The 20,600-nt window shown below is 48.7% G+C and overlaps 1 protein-coding gene across 1 annotated transcript; it reads left to right on the top strand.

The window, feature by feature from the left end:
• The first annotated feature begins 8,907 nt into the window (after window positions 1–8,907).
• On the top strand, window positions 8,908–17,617 carry LOC149353500 (uncharacterized). The gene is made up of 4 exons (XM_089582605.1): window positions 8,908–10,355; window positions 12,497–12,573; window positions 14,825–14,987; window positions 17,336–17,617. Exons 1-4 carry the CDS (start codon window positions 10,253–10,255, stop codon window positions 17,416–17,418), a joined length of 426 nt encoding a protein of 141 aa, XP_089438731.1. The 5' UTR covers window positions 8,908–10,252; the 3' UTR covers window positions 17,419–17,617.
• Window positions 17,618–20,600: the final 2,983 nt, after the last annotated feature.

Here is a 20,600-nt window from a genome sequence, read left to right as displayed (position 1 = left end):
CCCTCATTTCCCCTATTCTTTGCTACTTGAAGAAAGGGGCGCCAAAAAAAGACATGTGCAACCTCTCCAGAACATAGCTTTTCCCCTGTTTTCAGTCCCCTTGCGCTGGCTTTCACAGAATTCAGATGCATCGAGGACAAGAAACGTGGAGGAAGGCCGGAGCAGCTTGCATGTGTGCTATAGACGATGAGTAAATGGGATTGAAACGTGATTGTGTCTTGATAGCTAGATCTGGTCAACCGCATTGCCTCACGTGTAATCGTCATCAATTTTTTTTTATACGCTTTGACCTTCTTATGTGAGCGCATACCTCATTTTTTAAGAATTTTTTGCTTTTGTATAAAGGAAAGCTTGGCACCTCAAGTGCCCTTTACGACAGCAGTTGCTTTAGAAACGTTAAACATTTTAAAGAACTCTTCGATTGGTGGGCACTGGATGCAGGGATAAGTGAGTGTTGGTGATCACGATACTGAAATTGAGAAACTTGGAACAAATGCACTCCAAGCCTTTGGAGGAATATCTTTCGTCCAACAATGTGGTTGTCATTTTGGCACGTGCTGTGAGGATTGTTGCATTGCTTCTGCATTAACGTGTATGGGCATGTACGCTCTTCTATCCATGCATGCGTGCAAAAGAGGCAAGACTTATTTTACAACAATTCTCCATCTGCTATGAACACTGTTCCAGAAATGTGCTGCATGTCGATCTGGAGTGTATGCAGCTAGAATCCTTTCAAGAAGACTGAACATCATCAGATCCTGCTTACTTCACTATGCGCAGTTGTTACCACTAGCTTCTCTAAAGCAGCGCAGCTCCTGCTGTGCCTAAATGTTGTTAGAAGCCAGTGCTTACCACACTTTTGTATAGTTATGCTTTAAAAAATTGTGTCATAAAGGGCACTTTGTGCGGTCTTGCACAATGCTTTGTCCATATTGGCAGCTATGCAAGTTTGCAAATTTTGTGTAAATACGAGTTTGGTCACATAACTATGTATTCGGTAGATGTCGCTGCCACATATTGAAGGTGTAAATATCTGTAGCCGAGAACATGGGCTGAAAAATCTGAGCAAAAGTCTATCTGTAGCTCCTATTTGTTTCTGGCCTGCATTCATGGTTTCACCGGGACACCAGATACATTTTAATTTATGATGATAAGTGTTGCTTAGGTATAATGAGGATATTTGACTGTTGCGAGGGCTAGCTTGCAAGTGAGCACTACGGCGACACAAAGCAGTCTTGAATTGTGCATTCGCTTGAAAAAGGAGCTCTTATTAGACTCTGATACAGAGAAATAGGTTCTATATCGAACATCCGCATCTAGATGAGAGTACTGTCGATGTAAAATGCTATGAACGACATTTTTCGCAAGCTCCATATTTTGCAAATTCTGGTAAAGTCGCAATCTGAATATTTCATGATTATGAACTTTTGCGAAGCAGAGGTGATGGGCCCCTTAACACTCCTTTTGCCCAAATTGTTCACAGGACCAATTTTTCGCGAGGTCCTTGTGATTTACGAGAAACGCAAAAATTTAGTAGCTTATGCAGTAATTTTTAATAGAACTCGAGGTGCGTACTGCCGCTGCTAAGATGGAGCTGTTTGCTTTCATCTCGGCGTCTGGCTACCTCTGAATTAGTAACCTAGAGAGAAGCAGTGTTGACAGCATTCGTGGCAGCTTAAGCAAGGAAGAGGCTTTCCTTAGCCTTCACAGTGGCCCTCACTGGAACTGCTGCAAAACACCATGGCATCGTGCTTGATCGTAGTGACTTGGCTAATGGACTGCGCCCTATACTACTGGAGAGTAAAGCAACGTGCGCTTTAAACTAGCTTCTAAGATTTACTTTGATTAGTGTTAAACAGTCCGTGTGTGCAAGTGTTCTTCCCACTTGGTGAACAATAATTGACTAATTTGTTTGAGTATGAAAAAAATTATTCATTTTAATTGTATCGATTTAGATTTATGAACCATATTTGTACACGTCTAACGTCATTTGAATTTTTTCCTGCTGGGCAAAATCGGGCGAACCTTTGAAGTCGACGAAGCTCTGTGAAGCCCACTCAAGAATAGAAGCCGTGGTATTGGTTTTCTGTTAGCATTTGAAAGTTTGCTTCCAGGCTCCTGGGTGGTACCAAGCCTTGTATGAAAGCATACGACGTCTTGCTTATACTCTAGGCGGACGCAAGCCGCAACTTAATTGTTCCTTGTGTCAGGTAAATAACTATACCAGGTGTTTTTGAGAAGCCCGGATCTAATTTTTAAAACTAGGCTTTTTTAGGCAAAAAGATGGATTTTCCGACAATGTAATACCAGTGTTGGCTTACGTCAGAAAACGGGTGAATCATGTTAACTAGTAAGCTGGTTAACTAAACTCTAATAGTTAAAAAAATTAACTATTACAGGTAGGCACCTGGTTGCAATCAGATTTGGAGCTTACCATTACTAACAGCCATATCTATTTTTAACATTTCGAAAACGCGGTCACCGTCGGCGCTGTGACTCGGCAAATTTTGTCCATATATCGCACTGTTCAAAAATCGCGCGCCTTCTGTGTGCGCTCAGCGACGTCCATCAAATCGCGTCGCTTGCAAGCATGCCACGTGACCTTCTCTGTCTCTCCCTCACCAACATTGGCCCGCTCTGCGCTGCTCTGTGCTCCTGCCACGGCGTGGACGAGGTGGGCATCGCTTTGTGCGCAACGCAGGCGCGCGAATTTCAATTTGCGCTAGAATTTGTGGAGCACCTGCCGAGGGTAATCGCGCTTTCGGAATTTGAAAAACTCATATCGCTATTACTTAAGCATAAAACTGCGCAAAGGACAGGCCACAGGACAGAAGTAGACAGGATGAGCACAGTACTGTCTACTTCTGCCCTGTGTCCTGTGCTGCGCGCAGTTTTATGTTTCGTTATGTCATACCAACTAGCCCCCCCCCATCATACACTCGTGGAATTTGCTATTACTTATGTTCAGCTACACATCTTAGATTGCAACCAGGTATTTCCTGTTATAGTTGAAAAGTTAACTATTAGAATTTAGTTAACCTTTCTAGTTAACACGATTCACCTCTCTTCTGACGTCCGCTGACACTGATATTATTATGCCGCAAAAGCCATCTTTTTAGCTTCAAAAGCGTATTTTTAAAAATTGGTAATGGGCGCTGTAGATCTACAGCTAAACTGAAGTGGGCTTGGCATCTATTTGTTACAAGCCATCCTGAGGCGTGCAATTTAAAAAAAAAAAAAAGCACAACAGCGGCAAAAAAAAAATTGTTTCCTTAACTTCGCTGATGCCTGTCGTACGTGTTAGGCATCCTTATAGGCTATAACATGTTATATTTCTAGTTCAGTAATATGTATACTCGTGCGTGGTCAGCTTGCGCGAAGCTGCTCCTAGGCATACGCGTGTGTACGCCGCTTCGTGCAGGTGTACGCACTGAAGTAGCCAAGGTTCGCGCACTTCTGTGGCTCAAGTATAGTAGGCTCATTTCATATTTACCTGGAGGCTATACCGAAATTTTAATAATCTTCCCACAATTGTCCTTAATTATGCTTGCAGTCCTGCATGGCTCCGCAACGAATTCCGTAATCAGTTTTAAGGTCACTGCAGGCGACTCTTGTTGGTTGTGGTACAGCTCGTCACGATTAAAAAGAATGGATGAAAAAAATTGAATTTAATGCTGCAGAAAGCCCACATGTGGCCGCATTTGGAGACGTACTACCTGAGCGGTGCGAGTGTACAGCCTTTATCAAAAGTAAAGAGCCCATGGGGTTTGCCTCTGGACCATGCTGTGCGGCTCGTTATGCTTCGCCGGCGTCCCGAATCTCTTGAAGGTGAGAGGAGCTGTCGCCGTCGCCCCTCCGAAAGGTAGTACTTCCGCGGATACTAAAAGAGAGCCCCACTGCACGGCTTAGATGGAAACCATTGGGTTCTTTACTTTTGACAAAGACAGTACCTACACTGAACGATAGCGATATGCACGCTTATGTCACTTTATACAGCCCGATATGCTTTCTGGGCAGAGATTTCAATATTTCAGCACAATTCATGTCAGTTCTGTTAAACGTTGAATTGTGTAATGTTCTGATATGTAGAGAAAGCATTTGGGAAGCAGTGGAAACAGAAGATGTTTAAGTAAGGACCGCGTCCCGGATAATGGTATATATAGGCGCGAAAGTGTCCACGGGGTATTTGCAAAGCGTGAAGATAAAGGGATGCTGTAGGGAATATCCAAAGGCCGCGGTGCAAAACACAGGAGAGCCGACATCGGGTAGGGTTGGGTAGCGCATTTCGTAGGTGACGTCGCGACGAAATCGGAAGACAAGTTAGGACACTAGCTCCCGCCTCTCTTGCCGCAGTGTTTCGTTTCGCAACAACGTGGACGGGTGGCACGTCGACGTAAATTGCGTTTAATTGAGCGGCTTAAATTGCTTCTGCGAGGAGGGTGCTAAAGGGAGAAAGCGTGCACTAAGGCACGCGCCCTTGTACACGTGTGCGGCGAGAAAAGGGGAGCGGATTCGGAGAGCACAGAAAAACGCTGAGCATCCGATGCTAGCGTGGCATCATTGGTGTGTATCGAAGGCATTTTGGCGCACTCGAGTCCGTGCTTCTATTTTTCTCGGTGATACGTACCGGCATATGTGGAATCGACTTGGCGGTGGTTATATATGACCACAGGCATGTACTTGTCTCTCTATAACGAGGGCCAAAGTTCATAGTAGCGCCCATTCGTGCCTTCTGAGTAACATAGAACAGTATGGTACAAAACTTGCGCCTCCCTTCCCCATGTCTACTGGGGGGGGGGGGCACGCCCCAGGGCCCCTTGCCCCCTTTCTGCGCATGCCTGCTGCGAGTAGGCTGTATCTTTGGATTTGCGATACAGTGAAGGTGTGCCTTTTTTTCATAGAACTGGAAGCAATATTCGGGTGCCTGAAACCTAAAAAGGACGGTCACTCCCCCCTCCCCCTCCTTCATTTTGGCTCTCCTCGTTTATTTTTGTTTTATTCTTCCGAGCTTTGGTGCATGATCCAGGCACTTACTTTAAAGCCCCTGGAAATTTTTAAAGTAGCGACAACCTTTGCAGAACGCCGCCTCTCCCTCTCCTGCGCCCGTCGCCTCTTCCCATTGGCCGATGGTTTCGCGCGCAAAAGTCCTTTAAACCCGCGCTTTTCGCCGCCGCAGACGCCATATTGTCCGCTCCAACCGCGCACCGTAGGTTCGGCAGGCGTCGTTGCGGACACTGCGCTTTTGCTTGCTGTGAAGAACAGCGGCTTTTGTTTTGTTCGGAACGTGTGTCAGTCACCTAACTTCAAGCCGTCTATCTGTGCGGCATGACGGGCTGCTGCGCCTTCGGGTGCAAGAACCGTCACGACGGCGGAAAGCGGTTCTTCTCGATCATCGAAAACCGACGCGGGCCGGAGGAAGGTTTGGTTACACAGAATTGGCCGGGCGAATTTTAATGCAACGCCATCGACCAGACTTTGCGACGTAAGGGACGTGCTTTCAATAGCTGCCGAGTTTTCCTTGTTTTTTTTTTTTTCAAGCTACGCTGTGCAGTGGTTTGTTCGCGATCGAGCGTATGGCCGCAGTAAGCTCGACATAAGGGCGCTTGCGTTGAGCGCATCGTGATTGCACGCACGCAAACGTGTAAGTGACCCGAGGCACACGTCTAACTCTAGAGTGACGTTCCTTAAATTTGAGCGCATGCCGCAGTTAGACATACATGCGTACTATAAGCGCAGATCAAACTGCGCTCTGACATGGTGAAGCGCAAGCGTTACATTCTGCAGTCGCGCGCGTGCTTGCGTGTATAGTATATATATATCTATATATATATATTAAAGAAAAAGACAAAAAGAAAATTATCGCGCCAAGGCACCGTAGGCACCGCTGGTGGAAACACCAGCTGTCGCGCGCTGGCTTGCGTTTAATCTCGAAATATGACCAGTAGCTGTGGGTATGCGTGATATAGTGCCCATCGTAAGTGGGTCGCGCGTTTCCTGTCAAATACTTTGTAACATCAATTCCGCGTTCTCGCTTCCCCTTGACGCCTAACTAGTTAGAAGGAGGCTATGAATGCGAGCAAATCTGTGATAACCTCTTTTATTAATGCTAAAACGTTTTTTTTTTTTTGTTAACGTTGCCCACAGTGAGGCCTCCACTATCTCAGTCTTTAAAAGTATTGTAGCCGCTTTTTTTTTTTTAAATGAGATCCGTATAACAAAAGGCTTTCGCTTTACCGATGTGCATTTAGTACTCGGGCTGTTTCCGAGCCTGAGCCGGGCATGTCTATACCTCGCGGGCCGGGTTCGGGCCTATATCGAAAAAATCGAGCCGGGCTGGGGCGGGTAACGAAAAAGGTTGACGGGCTCGGGACGCGTGAATAATTAAGGCCCGTGCAGTGCTCTAATAGCGACTATACGAATATGGAAGATTATCGGACAGATGTGTTAAAAGCTTTTGCTTTTCACTAAATGACTGATACCGATGAAACATTTATGTAGAACTTTATTATCCCATTGCTGGCAGGCGAAGGATATTTGCGAGGTAGGTTTTCTCCTTACTAAGTAACTATTCCAAAGAAAATTTTAATGCGGGAGTCTATATCGTTACAGTTCATGCAAGCAAAAGAATATTAGGGGAGGCACAGATAAGTACACACTTAGCGTGGCCTTCATACCGTATTTCGAGCACTCCCTCAAGCGTCTTACCTGGTCCGCGATACACTTCAGCAGAGCAGACCAAAACTAAAAGCCACTAGAAGAGCGGATGTACCACGCGAATTAAGAATGCCTTCACTTGCAGGTGCCTTTTAGAATGTCAAGCCTGTGCATCCGTTGTAGCACGTCCAGCGTTCCGGCGGGGACGGTCGTTCTGTTTGCATACTCTTCACCAAAACAGATCACCGCAAATTCATTCTACGGCCTCGTGATTCACGGTCACGTTCAATGCGCGCCCCACTCTCGATGTCAAACTTGGCACGCCGCATAAAGCCCGGCGCACCCGGACACGGTGCGCGTGCGGCTCTACCAAAACAGTCCATCTATGCGTGCTCATTATTGCCTTTAGACGATTCAGTGAAGCATGCAAATGTTTCTCCTAAGTCACCGATGTATTTATGCAGCGGAACGCACGATTAATGCGGAGACATAGAGAACTCGGCAAGTACGGGAATCCAGCGCAACCATTTGAAAAGGGGCGTTAGTTCCTTCGGAGCGGGCTAGAGGTCGCCACCGCAGTCACATGAAATCACAAAGAAAACAAAAGTCGTTCGCCCGGCGCGCGGGGGAGGAGGATAGAAGAGGGTCGCTACTTTAGTTTTTTCAGGGGCTTTAACTTACTTCAGCCTGTAGCGACGGCACCAGCTCGAAAAGGGCTATGAACCGAACGATCCCTTTACATGATTAGTCAGAACATGAAAGTGTTCGGCTTCATAAATTTTGGATGGTCAAGCTATTAAGGTGCTACACGTTTTCAACCGCTTCTTTGTGGAGCAAAAACGCTAACTTGTGAGCCAAAAGGTGTCCTCCACATGTGTCACGCACGCATGCACGCACACGCGCGCAGGCACACAAACAAGGCAAGGAGACAATTTTGAGACCCAGCCCAGACAACGCAAAAACGTCCAGTATGACCTCAGGATGCCCACATCAGGATGTTCAGACGTTCTCAAGTTGTCCCTATCTCGTCCTCAAGCAGTCCAACTGGGATCCATTTGCCCGTTGCGAATTCTCGGGATATCTTGAGGATCGTGTTGGGGGACGTTTTCAGTACTACTTTTGTTTTCATACGAGTGCCGCATTCAAAGCTAATATAAGAGAAGCTAACCAAAACAAGCAAAGAGAAGAGGTGCAGCATTGATTTACCATGTCCAGGGGCGCAGAGAGCTACAGCTCTATCTGGATTTGAATTCTGCTGCCTGAATGGAGAACAGGAGTAGGCCAAAAATCTTAACAGTCCCATCCTATCAGAAGCATGCAGTACACAAGACCAAGATTACAAGGAAAAATATTGAGATATCTTCTCAACGCGTATAATATTTTGGTTTGGTTTATTGGGGTTTAACGTCCCAAAGCGGCTCAGGCTATGAGGGACGCCGTAGTGAAGGACTCCGGAAATTTCGACCAACTGGGGTTCTTTAATGTGCACTGACATCGCACAGCACACGGGCCTCTAGAATTTCGCCTCCATCGAAATTCGACCACCGCAGCCAGGATCGAACCCGCGTCTTTCGGGTCAGCAGCCGAGCGCCGTAACCACTGAGCCACCGCGGCGGGGCGTATAATATTTTGGGTCACAATAATTTCCTTCGTTATATCGATTGTACACAGATATATTTTAATAAACCTGCAGTTTTTAAGTAATCAGAGCCGAGCGCGAGAGATATAAGTGGTTTTATCTCAGTTCAATTCCACAGTATTCCCCTGCGACAGGACGATGGTAGGACATTTCAGGAATTTTCATCTTCGAGTCGTCCAGCAGAGTACAAACTGAGGACATCATCCTGAGGACATTTAGCCATCTACGCGCTCAAAAGGTACTCAGAATGCCCTGTTTGGGATCGGGACGTCCTGACCACTTGGGGACGTCCTCAGGACGTTTGGTGTCTGGGAAGGTTCCGACGACAGGCTTACATCTCTACGATGGGCTGCAAAGGGCCATCCTTGCGGCGAGAGTGAGCAACTGCAAACACAAAGGTGACGGCAAGCAAATCGGAGGTGAACTTCGTAAGGCGGGATTTTTCATCATGACCTGTACGTGGAGGACACATCAGCAGTGCCTGGTAAAGTAAAGAAGGAAGCAAAGTGGTCCTGCACGTTTCGTAAACTCGCCCTTCCTTGGAAACTAAAGTCGAATTCCCATCTAAAGAAAGATATTCAAGCAGAGCTTTTTACGCGTGCAGGTTTAACACTGGCAGCAGGAGAGAGCAAGTCCCGGGAAAGTTGGGCTCCCTAATCGTACCGAATACTCTTTGCTTAATATGCAAGGCGTTTCAGGTGCCTCCCGAAAGCGGATTCCACGTTTCGAATTGTCAGGTGTCGTGAGCATGTTTAGCACTAGGTCGTAATCATCTTAACCAAATAGTACTGCTGTGATCGCGGGCAGCCCAGTGGGCTTCAATCGCCAACATATTTCACAGATACAATAAAAAAAAGTGTACCTTTGAAGCCCTAAGCTCTGACTTAGACTTATAACCTCTGCTATGGTCCGCAAAGGCCCGTCTTCGCGGCGAGGGTGAACAACGTCGAACACAAAGGCGACGGTGAGCAAAGCAGAGCTGAAGTCCGTCACGCTGAATTTTACAGAAAGAGCTGTATGTGCAGCATTCCCCGAAGCGTACGCGATAGTCTGTCCGCCGCACGCCTACCCGCGATACGTTAGTGGGGCGGGAGAGTCCCAACCTAGTTCACTATAGTGGAGGCTACGAGGGGAGAGCTAATTAAGCCGTGTAGTCTTGGTCCCAAGAGCTGGGCTGCATGTAATTGCTGCAGACGGAAATGTCACGAAAGTCGCTCAAGCAATGCACAGCACGCATTCAGCACAGCTGTCGCTGTTTTGCCTTTCGAATGAGGACTCCTTGGGCGTCGCCACATTGCTCACTGGGCTGTTGTGTGCACTGGACCCGCGCAAGCGCGGTGGAAGCGGCAGCGGAACCGGTTTGCAACAGCCCAGAGGGGGGCCGTTTCGACATCCTCCTCGACCGATGGAAAGGTCTATACGCTCTGGAGCAAATGGCAGGAGCAGTGTTCAAGGCTTGCGCTATTTTTTCATGGCTGTGGTTTGCATGTTTTTTTCCTTCTTTCAATTATTTTACGCGAACGTGCACAGGCTGCCCCAGCAGGCAGCTGCCATTTTGGTACCCGTTCAGTCTGTTCGTTAGTGTTGCAGTTCATTACTGCTTATGCGGTGTTTTTAAGATTTGGACAACAAAAAAGTGCTGATAGGCGACAAATATAATGCATTAGATGAGGTGACGCGCTGTCTAGAGCACGGTGCTAGATGATGAGCGCAGCTCCAATGACTGCTCAATAGTTCGCAATGTTACGGGCGCAGTACGAGCTTCACAATACGCACGGCATTGGCTTCAGACACGTGCAAAGTGGGGCACCAATTCTTGGGCGTAGACCAGAAACGTTCTGAACCACCACGCGGTTGGGCTACTCTGTGTATGCTTGGTGGAAGCACCACGGTTCGACGGAGCTGCATTCGTCCCTTCTTCCCCCGCCTGCCGGATTAGAACGGGACACAAGGTGTTGCATGCAGGGACTCTTGGAAACTTCCGACAGACACACGGGAGCGGACAAACGGAGGAAGCGGAAAACGACAAGCCGTGTCCCAGCAGTGCAGAAAAAAACTGTCGGTGCGTATGCCTTTTATTTTCTTTTTAGTGCGAAAGCGCTACTTCACAGGTCAAACCCAACTAAGAATCTTGTGGCGCCCCTGGCCTTGAGGGTGCTTAAAAAAAATATCGCCGCGACTGGGATTCGAACCCTCGGCGGCGCGAACAGATCAGCCTCGCTGGCCACTGCACGAGAGCGCGAACAGATCAGATCAGCTTAACTTTTTTTTTTCTTTATTGCGATCAGCTTAACTTCGATCCGAGCTTAACCTGAGTCTAATATCGTAGCCAGACGTGCCGACGACCCAGCAAAGCAAAACCATAAGCCAACCAGGCTGAACATATGCTTTCACACGTCTACTCGCTTTAATTACGTTAAAACCCTACCACTTTTTCCCTTTGCTACCGGCTAGGCTGCTGTATGTGTAATGATTTCTGACGTACTTGAGCATACACCGTAGTCAACCGAGGTACGAAAAAAATGGGGTTTTGGGGGAAAGAAAATGGGGCAGTAACACTTCTCGGTAGACATCTCAACCGCGCCGTGAGGGAAGGCAGGAAGGTGAGAGTGAAAGAAGAAGGTGAGAGGTGCCGTAGTGGAGGTCTCCGGAATAAGTTCGACAACCTGACATCGCACAGCACATGGGAGCGTTTTGCGTTTCGTCTCCATCGAAACGCGCTCGCCGCGGTCGGGTTCGAACCCGGGTACTACGGCTCAGTAGCCGAGCGCTCAAACCAGTGAGCCTTGTGCGCGCCCAAGATTGCACGCGTGTCAAAATAGGGATAAAGAAAAGCATTTAGCGCACGCCGTTTACACGCCGAGTTGAATGCGTCGCTAATATTGTGCGCTTTTGGACACTGCTGTCGCCGCCCTCATTAAAGGTAGCCCCGTGTGTCCGAACGGTACCGAGACCGAGACCGAGGGAGGGAGACAGAGAGATAGAAGAAAGGAAAGACAAGGAAGTTAACCCTGCAATGCCTGCTGACTAAAACGGAGACAAAAATTCCGGCATATAGTGAAGTGCTCCCGCAGTGGATGTGCATACGCAAGTTTCTGAATGTACAGGTGGAAGTTTTCGAAACATGGAAGTCACGAAAAGAAAAAAGATTTCCGCTTGTCGTGGACGCGCACCCAGTAAGTGAAGAGAGGGGAGGGGGGGGGGGGGGGGCGGCACGTCATGCCGAAAAGTGTAAGGGTGATCAATTAGATCGGTGTAGAGAAAATGCGATATCATTTTTCTTTTACTCGCCAATCTATTCCAGCTCTAGCCGCCGCGATGGCTCAGTGGTTATGGTGCTCGGCTGCTGACCCGAAAGACGCGGGTTCGATCCCGGCCGCGGTGGTTGAATTTCTTTGGAGGAGAAATTCTAGAGGCTCGTGTACTGTGCGATGTCAGTGCACGTTAAAGAACCCCAGGTGGTCGAAATTTTCGGAGCCCTCCACTACGGCGTCTCTCATTGCCTTAGTCGCTTTGGGACGTTAAACCCCATAAACCAAACCATTCCAACTCTGATTCCATTGTGTTTAACTCAACCAATATACTCCAATTCTGATTCCATTCACTATCGCTTCTTTTATTCAGTTTTGCTGTGCTATTCTTAGTCATTTATAATTTTTGGCGAGCCGTTTTTAGTCTGGCCTCCCCCCTATAGTGGATATCTCTCTCTCCACCTGAATGCTGGAGAAATTTCAGCAGTCGACGTACGTGTCAAAAAGCCGTGTTTAGTGATGCCTCCTTCTTGGTTTAGGCCATGCTGTGCTCGTGTCCGTTGGCAGTGATAGCCGTATAAATTTTAGAATTTCGAAAATATGATTTTGCTCGTCAGTGCGGCGCAACAAATTGTGGCCCTATCGCTGCGCCAAACCGAACCCGCGTGGCCGGTGAACACGCGCAGCCACACATGCAAGCAGAGAGCATTCGGTGGCGCACGTGTCACGTGACCGTCTTTGCTGCCTGCCGCTGATCGTCACGACTCGCTGCTCATCAACATCAACTTTGTTTCATTTACTAGAATGGCGGTCGTGACGCATTCAGCGGGACACCTACATTATATTGCCACATTCGCGTGGCAATGACTCCATATATCTGTCGTTGCCATTTATCTTGCGCGTTAGCTTCATTGCCTATTGTTTTATTTTTCTTATTTGTTTTGTTCTGCAGCCGACGACACACCGCAGTGTAGCTTCTGCAAGTCATCCATAGACTACGTGGAAAGGTGCCTGATGAACAGAACTGCAGTAAGTATAGATATATGCGCGCGCGCATAGTTTTGTTGGCTACCGAGGGCGCGCTTCTTAATGGTGCGTACGTTTCATTGACGCAAACATAGGCTGCATAACAGTTTCACGAAACGCCGTCGCTGGTGCAGCGTATCGCTAAAGTAGCTTTTAACGTACCGGCGACGCCTCGGCGAACGCCATCTATAATTTGCTTGAGAAGAGGATCTACGTCGTATATGCGGATTCCCCGCAAAAGATCCGATTCACATCCGCAGAGCCTTCATGTCATTGCTGTATACCGTCACCAGAGGTCAAGCATGACTGCCGAGGCACACATGCTTGCTGAGCTGTGCAAAGCGTGTGACGGCTTCTTCGCACATGCGGTAAGGATTCCGCGCACATTAACCGCTGTACGCAAATGTATACGGGCGTGTAACGAAAACTTGACCGACGATTACGGTACTCCCTGATGCGAAGTTTGAACAAACTTGATTTTTCGTTATACTGAGGCAGAAAACTTCGACGACGCTTAAGCTACAAATGTGAAGCGTTGCCGCTTTGTCGCACAAGGCCTCTAAACAATCGCGCTGAACGAACGCTCCTCAGTGATGTGTAAGCTGCACGGTGCAACCATTGCCTGACTGCGGCGTCATCTCCTGCGTTTGCTGCTGTTGCAACGTGCTTGTCTCATTGCTTCAAGGAGGAACACTGAAGCCACAAAGGACGCGCCTTCGTTTATTGTGGGCCAGGTGGCTCTTGGCACCGCATGTTCTGAGTAGCTCGTGCCATTCCTATGCTAAGTGGCTTGGACCCCACAAATGTGTGTGCTCATGGTTGACGGTTCGACTGCCGACTCATAGCTGTCTCCAGTTGCGACTATCAGTTTTGTGGTAGATCTTACTCTGATTCGAACTTAATCAGTTACGCACCTCTGCGACATTTAAATGTCCCACAATCTTTGCGCAAGGAATCGCCTCACTTGGGCAGGGCAGTCCACCGCTTTTCATAAACCCTGCAATGTGCGCTGCCTGAATCTGATGAGTTGCTGGGTATTTGCTTGCTAGCGTATCCACCGCAGTCGCCTTTGCGCAGCTGGTTGGGGTGCGCGTTTTAAGCATGGGGGCTAACTGTAAACGCATTTAGGCTTTGGCTTTGGCTTTGTGGGGGTTTAACGTCCCAAAACGACTCAGGCTATGAGGGATGCCATGGTGGAAGATGTTTTCGATTATCTGGGGTTCTTTAACGTGCACTGACATCGCACAGTACACGGGCCTCTAGCATTTCGTCTCCATCAAAATGCGAGCGCCGCGGCTGGGATCGAACCCGCGTCTTTCGGGTCAGCAGCCGAGCACCAAATCACTGAGCCACCGCGGCGGCCCGTTAACGCGCTTAGAAAGTCATTGCACAACAGCCAGCGCCGGTGCTCCCGCCGTGACCTCCCCCTCTGCTTTGCACCTTACGCTTCCCGCCCGGCTTTTTTCCACCGCTACCCCCTCCGCCTTTTGATTCTCACCCTCCCGTCGTTATCGCCTTACTTTCATCCTTCGCCTTGCTCTTTTTTTTGTATTCGAGATGTTTGCCATTACGCATAATGAGAGAGGGTGAGAAAGTTAGAAGAAGGAGTGTAGACAAGCGTTGCTTAAAAAGTGACAAAGGTTCTCGATAAATCGATTACCATGTGTCTATTTGCGATAGTCGCCTGCAACGTCCCATCGCAGGCCTACCTTCCTTATGAAGCGTCGTCTCACGGATGCTGTAGCCGGGCAAGTCCACAGCAAGTGTTTTTCGTCACACTGGTCGGGCGCAGCACCGCAATGGGGACACTTGTCAGTCACTTCTAAATCGGCGCACAGTTACCTCCTCCTCCCAAGTGAGGCTCTTCGCTCTGCTATAGATCTGCCGGTTGGGCCGACAACAACGACGACGAAGACTCGCAAGCCAGAAACGGGCGACTAAGTGCTGCGCTCTAAAGCTGGCGCTCTGGCCACGATTTGGTTTTGCGGTCACACCGACACGCTCATCACTATCGCTCTGTACGGACTTGTGCAACTTTTCGTGCATATATAGGTTTCAGGCAGTGTGGTTAATAGGTGCAGCCAGTGAATGAGGGCAAAAGCTCCTGTGTGCGCTTGCAGAGGCGAATGCTGAATCTCATACCCAGTTGGAGGGTGAACAAACGAATGAATGAATTTATTTATAAAATGCAGGTCTGAGCCAAGGACCTGACCAATTAAGGGTGGGAGAATAAAGCATGTCGCGTTAATCGCAGGTTCAGGTGATGTACCGGGTGAGCGAGATCTGTGAGCTGTTCCCGGCGGCCATCGAGAAACCCTGTCGACTGGCCACGGACAAGAACGCCAACATCATTTACATGGGCCTCAAGTATCACAGTGACCCCTCCACGCTGTGCAACATCATGACACTGTGCCCGCGTAAGTCGCTCCCGGCACACTCCTATTGTGATACCCCGTCCGCGCACGCTACCACACGCTTGTTACTAGCATCGCTACAGGAAAGAAACGAAATACATTTATGACAGGAGCATTCGATGTAGTTGCTCTTACAGTTCAGGTTGAAAGCTCTGCACCGATTTTTAGTTGCTGAATGTTTCACCACACGAGTTCTTTACTTACAGCTAATGAACGCAGCTGAGAAGCACCCTTTGTGTGTCACCTCATGGGGACTAGATCAGCGTGCACACGCCAATATAAACGTACGTCAATACCTCGCCGGCTTCCATCGCCTTCCATGGCACGGAATTTCTCAATGACGTCACCATGCTCCCACATGACGTCAGCAGTCGACCATAAGTTATTGACGTCTGCAGAAAAGAAGAAAAAATAAAATTTCTTCCGAAGGTGCGGGGAATTGAACCAGGACCTTCGTACTGAAGGCGAGCACGCATCCCATAGGCCACAAATCTTTTTTTTCTTTATTGCCCCATAGACCACAAAACCGCTTTACTTCTTGGCGAATAAAGGTTTTCCTTACGACTGTATGCTAATGAGTAGGTATATCCTTAGGAAGGAAGGAATCTTTAATGAACCTCGCAACAGAGCTCATGATGAGAGAATGCTTTTGCATTCAAAGCACATAAGCAGTCGTAAGTGCTCTCCGTAATTGTTTTTTATGCGTAAGCATTAGAACCACCATTGTAGCGATTTTCTGTTCATCGGCGTCGGTCTCTGAAGCCTCCGAGAAAGTGGTAGCAGAAATAAAAACTTACCATTCTAAAGCCTCGAGCCGGATTGGATTCTCTGGCGTCGCAAACAGATCAGCTTCGCTTGCCGCTGCTTTTGACTGTTCGGCCATCCGCGAGCACTGTTTTGCGCACAGATGGCGCCACAAATTCGTGGCGCATGCTGTAGTTTGCGTCACTGCGCGAAGAGGGCGCCACGAGTCAGTGGGCTCATGAAATCGGAGCCCACAAGCTAACGCAATCCCCTCCGCATCAGGCGCATTGATCGCCCGGGAATTTTTATTCTTATGAAGGAAGGCACTGTTGGAGTATGCGCGCTGGAAGGGTCCAAAGGTGTGCTTAGGCATGATGTCGCGGGTATCCCCGCTGCTAATTGACATTCGGATATTTCTTGCCCCTGGTTATTCTCTGCAGCTACAACCACCGCCTTTCTGCCTCTGTACGTCGAAACATCCACGTGGAGTACGTTTGATTTCTTTCCCAGGCTTCGATCGGCTTAGAGCTCTCGTCCTCGCATCTCTTCTCCGTGTGTTGGGAAGGGGCTCACGTTTTTTGGTATTGGGTTGACCACTAATGTTTCTCTACTGTTTTTGGTGTGTCCGTCGAATTTTCGATCTCCCCTATTGCGTCCCGGTGGCCAAGTCTCGTTAGTAGGTGCCTTCCTACCTTGGACTCCTTGCCTGACTTTCTGAAAGAATGTAACCGCTTCGCTGTGGTCGTTATAGGTGCTGAAAACTCGTAGTTCCATGAGTTTTTGCGTCGATGATCGGAGGGGGGAGTCCTAGAGCGATCTGATACGCTTTCCTGATTTGGGCGTCAATGTGGTCAATGTCTACTCGGTTTAGGCTGTGGAACGGAAAGCTGCATGTCAATCATGGTATCACCAAGGTAGTGACTATCCTGACTGCGTCAGTCTCCTTTAGCCGTCTTCTTTTATTCGTTATCCTACGTTATCATTCCACATATTTGGTTCGTCTCTGGAAAGCTAGATAACTCCCGGTAGTCTGAGTCGCGCTACTCTACCTGAAAAATTGTTCAGGAGGTTTCTGAACCCATACAGAGAAAGATTCAGAACTTCCTCAGAAGGGATAATTGGACATGTTGCGCCTAAGACTTCACAGGGCGGCAGTGGCGGATGAGGGAACGGCTGGACTACAGAGGTGCCAAAGTTTGCGGTCAAAGAAGCCGCTGAACGTGAAGCAACGTGCTTGCTTATTTTTGTTTGTTCTTCAGCTCTGAAGAAGATAACGCAAAACGGAAATGCTGCGTGTTGCGAAATGAGGTGTTGCGTAAGTGTTGCGTCTTTAGTGTGGAGGAAATTTTTTCTGTTAAAGGACGAGAAAGAACTTGGATATTTATTTTGAAGTTTTTTTTTCTCGTTATCTGTAGAGTCTCCTCGTTTTCTTCTTTAGGAACGTTTCTTTCTAGCGTTGTTTTCTCCAAAATAATCTAACTTGCTGCAAAATTTTTATGCACAAAGTGTCCGCATTGCTTTTTTTGTTTGAAATGCCGCTTGTGGCTGCTACAGCTGGTCGTCTCTGCACTTTGACACTTATAAGAACCCTTTTGTTTCTATTTCAGGTGCGCCTGGTGCAGAGGGACGAGTATCTCCTCGAGTACCATGGGGAAAAGGTTGTGACTTTGACATAAGTAATGGACCGTAGTTCTGTCGGCATAGCCTATTTGCCCATGGAAATGAATCGAAGAATGCGACTGTACAGGAAGTGCTAATTTTTTCTATCCTTATTTTAATATGTTTACTGCAGCGCGTGACTACCGTGAAAACCTGCCGAAAAAAAAAATTGCAGCATCGTTCACAAGTACGTTACGCGATACGCAATAAACAAATGTTTCCAAACTGCCGACATGTGTTCTGTGCACCTCGTTGTAGAGCCCTCTAAAGAAGAAGTTGTCTTTGAGGCGAGGCAAGAAAAGCAGAGAGTCTGGACTTCCCGCGTGCATATTAACAAGTTTATTTTATTATCCCATGCTCTCGCGGCTTCTCTCTGTACGTGCTCTCTCACGCCGCTGGAGGCATGACGCTGTAGTCCCCCTCTTGTCCTTGGCCCGCGGCAATCGCGAGATTTCCGCGCACTGGAGCACCGATTTGAAGGAGGAAAGTGGCGGGGATCACACGCATTAACGCAACCGGAAGGAGCGCAACACCGCGGAGCGGAAGAAAACAGGATGGTGCCAGTTTGTGGCGTAGCTTTCCTTCCGCTGGCTTTATTGCGTGTGATCATGCACTTCTAACTCGCCCTACTCCCCGCCCTTCTGGAAGTGGCTGGAGCAGAGAAAGGTTGAATGGGTGCATGCTGTGCTGGCGTATTCTTCTTACAGCCGCAGCAGGGCGCCGTCGCACCAAATGTCTCCTTCCCTGGCGAGAGTGCTTGAGTAAAGGACAACAGAGCAGTAACATGGTAGCAGACACATTTATTATTGTTTTTCGGGGAAAAAAAAATACCAGGCGGCCGGAATGGAAAGCCAGTCCACTTGACTTTCTTGGGGCCCCGTTCACACAGACACCAGATTGGCGAAGATACATTTTTAAGAGCACAAGGAGCGCGACAAGACCTGCAGACGTCGCGAAGGCGTTACCGGAGGCGGAAGAAGGGTTCACAAGGGGGACATCTGGAATCTGTGTATTGAGAGGCCAGTTCGGGGGAAAGTCCTCAGGGCAGCGCTACTTTGCGGCCATTGACGCGCCTGCTGAATGTTCTTCCTTGTAGTCTGCGTGCAGGGAGATGACAGAGTCGTGCTTTGTGGAGGTAAGATGCTCTCTATGGGATGGTCAGGTTGAGATCAAACATTTTCGAAAATGTTTCGCTGGGTAGCTATGACGCCCGTTATGCGTGGTAGGCTATGCGATCGGACAAAAAGGCAAGATGAATTCCTTTCGTGACCACGCGACATTTAAAAAGGCAGTTGCAGATGGCGTGCATGGCTTATGTTTTCTTAATTTACATGTTATAGTGAGCCCTGTAGGGCTCACTCCTTATTTAATTTTGACAGATGAAAATTTATCAATCTACAGTAATGAATAACATTGTTGTGGTGCTTGCAGGTCCCGACAAGGAAGAAGCGATACGAAGGCTGCGAAGTACTTTATTGGGCGACAGCTTGGATGCTTTCTCCGGCGGCGCTCATGCAGGAGCTTGCTTTTGTGGAGCCACTGCTGACGTCACTTGGCGCGTCATCACGCGTCGCACTCGGCCCACACGAAACGCCTGCACGCGTCTCACTCGGCTCACCCAGAACTCCGGCACGCGTCACCTCTTCCACAATGGCTGGTATCGGTCAGGCCAACACCCTCTGGTCAGGCGGCCTCCTGACTCGCCGAGGGTACCGCCCCGTAGGGCTGGGGGAGGAGACCGAGATCTGTTATTCAGAACGTTCAGATTGTCCGCCACCCTCATCAACCGCTGTCTCCGCAACTGGCCCTGCACCCGTGGTCAGCGGAGGCAGGCATGCGGGGCGGTACCCTCGGCAAGTCAGGAGGCCGCCTGACCAGAGGGTGTTGGCCTGACCGATACCAGCCTTCGTGGAGGAGGTGACGCGTGCCGGCGTTCTGGATGAGCCGAGTGAGACGCGTGATGACGCGCCAAGTGACGTCAGCAGTGACTACAAAAGCGAGCACCTGTATGAGCGCCGCCGGAGAAAGCATCTGAGCTGTCGCCCAATAAAGTACTTCGCAGCCTTCGTATCGCTTCTTCCTTGTCGGGACCCGCTAACACCACAAATGAAAAATGTGCTTTTTCTCGTATAATAAGACCTTCTATTGTGACATCGAAACGAGGCTCGTTTTCAGCGAAACATTCTTTATACATTGGCCTTCGGGCGTGGACATCGCACTACATTCACTACTCAACTCAATCTGTTTGTCTAGTAAATTCAGGGTTGCGGTATAATACCAATGAAACTCGCATGACTCAGGTGGCCTCTCACCCAAGATCTCGCAACAACTTTCTGAATCAAAGCCTCGTTCAGACTGCGCATTCCTGGTCTTGCACTATTATTAGCTGTAAAAAAAAAGTTCTGCATACAGGCTTCGCAGGCGCTTAAGCGTAGAGCAGGCACTAACCCAAATGTCGTGTTAGCTCATCCGGTTGCAGGTACAGTGAGGTCGGAATCGAACGCGAACACCGACGAATGAACAGAACACTTACAGTTTGGATCTTTACGCGTACAGTCATTGTTCTAGGCGAAGTGTCGCCGCGTACATCGATGTCAAGCTACACATTGGAAGAATAGCGCACAGGTGCGCTCGCGTTTGATGCCGTCCTGGTGGTACACCGCAGTTTCTTTCCCAAGAACTGCATCCTCGCTACAACCTTCGCGGGTACGGGCAGCACACCTCAGCTTCTGCCGCGGCTAGCTCGCCCGTTTACGCTCGGAAACCCCTCGCGACGGCAGCGGTCGCCGCGCGTTGTTCGACCCTCGCGCGAGTCTTTCGGCCTTAGAGATGGAATACATCGATCGTAAAACGTCGCGTTCTTGCGGCGCGATTTCAGTGGCAACCAGCCAAGGGCATGATAGCGTTTCTTTATTTTGCCCGCGAAATGCACGCATCTGGGCGGCACATGAGGCAGCGAGTAAAGGTTAGCGGAAGCGTTGCGAACGGACGTTTGGGCGAAGAACGAGCGACGATATACAGCGTGTCTGAACTAAGATTTCACGCAATTTTAAAAAATAGGCTTTTTTCGGTACAGCATTGTCAGCGGTTTAGTATATCAGAATAGAGTTAAGACGTGCTAACTAGCAGGCTGGTTAACTAATATTGGATAGATACCTCTTAACTAATATTGGATAGATACCTCTTTAATTATTACTGTTAAGCTCCTTAATT

Source organism: Amblyomma mixtum, chromosome 3 (genome assembly GCF_055824585.1).
Source record: "Amblyomma mixtum isolate Tamu chromosome 3, ASM5582458v1, whole genome shotgun sequence".
In the NCBI taxonomy this organism is placed as follows: domain Eukaryota; kingdom Metazoa; phylum Arthropoda; class Arachnida; order Ixodida; family Ixodidae; genus Amblyomma; species Amblyomma mixtum.
The sequence above is the reverse complement of the archived record's forward strand: the minus strand, read 5'-3'. Positions and strand labels throughout refer to the sequence as shown.